The 4,221-nt window shown below is 39.2% G+C and overlaps 1 protein-coding gene and 3 non-coding genes across 4 annotated transcripts in view; 3 read left to right on the top strand and 1 right to left on the bottom strand.

The window, feature by feature from the left end:
* The window catches only part of LOC104954662 (inactive rhomboid protein 1-like), an 11,572-nt gene extending 9,762 nt beyond the window's left edge, over positions 1-1,810 (top strand). The window contains exons 2-6 of the mRNA XM_010781831.1: positions 720-868; positions 1,065-1,128; positions 1,284-1,378; positions 1,483-1,558; positions 1,664-1,810. Of these exons, the coding sequence (XP_010780133.1) occupies positions 720-868; positions 1,065-1,128; positions 1,284-1,378; positions 1,483-1,558; positions 1,664-1,810 (531 nt within the window). The remainder of the gene's footprint in view (positions 1-719; positions 869-1,064; positions 1,129-1,283; positions 1,379-1,482; positions 1,559-1,663) is intronic.
* On the bottom strand, positions 1,656-1,749 carry trnai-uau (transfer RNA isoleucine (anticodon UAU)). The gene is made up of 2 exons: positions 1,712-1,749; positions 1,656-1,691 (listed from the first exon to the last, which is right to left on the bottom strand). It is a non-coding gene; the product is annotated as a tRNA-Ile (tRNA).
* Positions 1,811-2,823: 1,013 nt separating the features above from the next.
* On the top strand, positions 2,824-2,895 carry trnat-cgu (transfer RNA threonine (anticodon CGU)). Its single transcript has one exon. It is a non-coding gene; the product is annotated as a tRNA-Thr (tRNA).
* Positions 2,896-4,149: 1,254 nt separating this feature from the next.
* Positions 4,150-4,221, top strand: trnat-cgu (transfer RNA threonine (anticodon CGU)). The gene has a single exon. It is a non-coding gene; the product is annotated as a tRNA-Thr (tRNA).

The raw sequence follows: 4,221 nt of genomic DNA, 5'->3' as shown, positions 1-4,221 counted from the left end.
TACTCAAGTCAAAGTAAAGAACTTTGAAATGTACTTCAGTAAAAAGTACCCGTAACTAGCAGCTGTTTTAAAGAGTACCTGACCTCCCTTTATATTAATAGAACAATAATTTCATTGTTAGCTAATGAATGTTTGCACGCTGAACAACGGCAACATGACAACGTTTCCATTGGTCCCTCTTCTTTAGAGAAGACCAGGAAATGATGGATACACGGATCGTGTTCAAATCAATAGGCACGCAATGACTCTAAATAATAATGATCACGCCACCAAACACACATTCAGACTAAAGGAACCAGCCTGTTTGGAAAACATGTAAGAAGTAGAAAGTACAGGTATTTGTGTTCAACATGTAAGAAGTAGAAAGTACAGGTATTTGGGTTCAACATGTAAGAAGTAGAAAGTACAGGTATTTGAGTTCAACATGTAAGAAGTAGAAAGTACAGGTATTTGTGTTCAACATGTAAGAAGTAGAAAGTACAGGTATTTGTGTTCAACATGTAAGAAGTAGAAAGTACAGGTATTTGTGTTCAACATGTAAGAAGTAGAAAGTACAGGTATTTGGGTTCAAAATGTAAGAAGTCAAAGTAAAAAGTCGTCAGAAAAATAAGTAGTGGAGTAAAGTACTGATACCAGAAAAATGTACTTAAGTGCAGTAACTAAGTATTTGTAATCCACTACTTCCCACCTCTGGTCACCACTACACAATCAAAATACAGAATAATGTTAACAATGATTTCTCTCCCTCCCTCCCTCTCTTCCTGCAGAGCACCCTGGCGGTGTGGGTGAAGTGGCCTCAGCACCCCAGTGCTCCTTATCTGAATAACACACTACGGCAACACGGGGCCGTCTGCCATCAGGACCCCAGGTAGCTTCAAATAAACACCTTTTTCATAACAGTCACTATATATTTAGTGGCTTTTGCAGGGGTCATAGTCATGTAAATACATAACAGACACATCTATTTATTGCATGTATGGCTTATGTAAGGTTGTGGCTCAGTCCCTGTAACAGAAGATAGGAATGTTTAATGTTATTTATTTATTTTAAACTTTCTTTTGTAGGATTTGTGTGGAGCCGGCCTCAGTTTCCCCTCATGAGTGGCCTGATGACATCACCAAGTGGCCAGTGAGTACATTTACATCTAACAATTACATTTGGCATCTACGTTTATGATGTCTCGGAATACTTTGATGTACCTATCTGTCTCGTATAACATCTAAAACAAGTATAGTGTCTAGGTGTTTTGTTTAAAATATGTTTCCTCTGATTGTGATCTGTAGGTTTGTACACGATACAACTCTGGGAATCACACCAACCTCCCCCACATCGACTGCACCATCACAGGCCGGCCCTGCTGCATCGGGACCAAAGGACGGTAAGAGGCAACGTCCCTGAACGCATCAGGAGAACAGCATATCTATTGTGTCTATATTCTGCGAGGTATTTCTACATAAGCTAATAATGTGTTTCATGCTGCAGATGTGAAATCACTTCCAGAGAGTACTGTGACTTCATGCACGGCTACTTTCACGAGGAGGCTACTCTCTGCTCACAGGTACGACAAACACCTTTTCCTCAATTGTGTCTGATATTCATTCACCGACTCCATGCAACATCTGAGATGCATACAGGCAATTTAATTAAAACTTCTCTGCTCCAGGTGAGGCTTGAACTCACAACCTCGGCATCACTCTGCAGGTTACTGTCTTATAAGTACCGCGCGCTGACCGATTGCGCCACTGGAGCCTTCCTTCACTCATATGGAGGTCAAATTAAGCATCGAAGTTTACAAGTTTCAGCTCGTTGATTCAGATTTTATTTATGTTTGTTCTTCTTATTTTTAGATCTCCAATTGGAGACCTTATCATCATAAAAATCGACAAGATCATTTGTTAATATCAGTTCTAAAGTCACTTGTTGTTTTTCAAAAAACATCATCAACATTTTCTATAAGGAATTGAGCAAAAATAATAAGTGGGACACCAAGAAACCAATACAGCAGATACCAGCTGACCGGTTTAAACAACATTAGTGGTTTATGGGTAGAGCTGTGTATTTTACATCCAGAAGTGAATCAACATATCTATAGTTGTTTTTTGTAACATTGAGTGAGCTGTAGTAGGCGCTGTAGCTTAGCGGTAAAGCATCTGTCTTGTGAACAGTGTCTCTTTGTTACAGAAGATATCTCTTGATTTAAAGGTGGGGTAGGTAAGTTTGAGAAACCGGCTCGAGATACACTTTTTGTTATATTCCATGGAATGCTCTTAACATCCCGATAGCAATGAATATCTGAAGTGCTTTGACAAAAAATCCATAAAAAATTAATCTGTGGAAGCCGTAGTACTGTAAAAAGCACGACCAATCATTTTTGCCGCCCGGCTAAAGTAACTGGATGGCCTACCTGCCTGTCAGCCTTCCATCTGTGCACAAACTTATCTCGTGCCCTCATTGGTCATGTGTGCGTTCGTGTGTGTTGGAGGAGGGGCTCTGTAAGGAAGTAGCTGATTTTTTCTGGTTGTGTATTTTCAAATTCTAGCGCACTCGAGCTGGTTTCTCCAAAATTCCCTACCCCACCTTTAAGTGTGTTATCCACCTCTGAAATTAGGAGTTTGGATTACGTTTGGATGTAAATCTATCTAAGGACCATTGACAATATAATCCTTAATACCTAACCATGATTTAATAGATGACAGCTTAACATGTTAGCACAGTTTTTGGTGTGTGACTTTCAAATAACACTGTTTACAGCCTGGAGAAACGTGTAGAAATGAAAGGGAACAATTGAGCGAAGAAAATAGGGAGAATAGGGACAGATCATAAGGCGCTGTGGCTTAGTGGTAAAGCGCCTGTCTCGTAAACAGGAGATCCTGGGTTCAAATCCCAGCAGTGCCTCTTAGTTACTCTCACTTTAAGTCTGTCATCTTTACTCCTTTCAGTCACACATACGTTGGTTCCGTTTAAACATGAAACCTACGGAGTTATTTCTGGAGAAACGTTGTGGTTATAAGTTGACTGAATAGAATAGAATCGTTTAATGTCATTATACATATACAATGAGATAAATAAATTCTTCTCCCTTTCAAGGGTGCCATCAAAAAAAAAAAAATACATAAGACAACAAATACACGCAGCATACATACTTAGGAATAAGGAATAAAGTGCAGTAATTATTTCCAGGAGTATACGAATAAAATCTATAATGTAATAAATAATAACAGTAGGTATGTATTTATAATAATAATGATAGTGATAATAATAATAATAATAATAATAATAATAATAGTGATATATATGTGTATATTTACAGAGTCACATTTATTTCACATGCAGGAATCAAGAAGCAGACAGATTCACTATGGACTTTTTTAACATTGTAGATATGAACGCATCTTTGATTTAAGAGAAGAAGAAGAAGAAGAACAACTACTAGATAGCAGATTGTAAACAGGAGATCCTGGGTCCAAATCCCAGCAGTGCCTCTTTGTTACAGAAAATACCTCTCAAATTCAGTGTGTTATCCGCCTCTTAAATCCGGCTATGGTTGTTTATCTGCCCCTAAAATCCCAAACCCTCCGAAATCTGACCAAAAATAAACTTTCCGATTACCTTGACGAAGGAGCAACATGTTAGGTAGTTGTGGCTTTGGGACTATTTAAATCAAAATGGTACAGCCTTGAACACGTGTGTGAGAGAGGAGCAAGAGAATAGGCTAAGTTAAAAGTGGGGTATGTAATTCACTTCAGAAACACTTTTGTTATATTCCAGGGAATGCTCTTAACATCCCGATAGCAATGAATATATGAAATGCTTTGACAATAAATACATAACAAAATATCATCTGTGGAAGCCGTAGCGCTGTAAAAAGCACGACCAATCATCTGAGCCGGCCCGGCTAAAGTAACTGGATGGCCTACCTGCCTGTCAGCCTTCCATCTGTGCACAAAATTATCTCGTGCCCTCATTGGTCATGTGCGCGTTCGTGTGTGTTGGAGGAGGGGCTCTGTAAGGAAGTCTGAAGGAAGGGGAAGATTTTTTTTGGTTGTGTATTTTCAAATTCTAGCGCACTCGAGCTGGTTTCTCCATTCTACCTTTAAACAATTAAGCAAAATAAACTACTAAATGATGTGAGAACAATCAGGAAGAGGTGGCGCTGTAGCTTAGCGGTCAAAGTGCCTGTCTCGTAAACAGGAGATCCTGGGTCCAAATCCCAGCAGTGCC

Source organism: Notothenia coriiceps, unplaced genomic scaffold (genome assembly GCF_000735185.1).
Source record: "Notothenia coriiceps isolate Sejong01 unplaced genomic scaffold, NC01 NC01_scaffold00023587, whole genome shotgun sequence".
In the NCBI taxonomy this organism is placed as follows: domain Eukaryota; kingdom Metazoa; phylum Chordata; class Actinopteri; order Perciformes; family Nototheniidae; genus Notothenia; species Notothenia coriiceps.
Note: the sequence above shows the minus strand (reverse complement) of the source record. Positions and strands in the feature narration are given on the sequence as shown.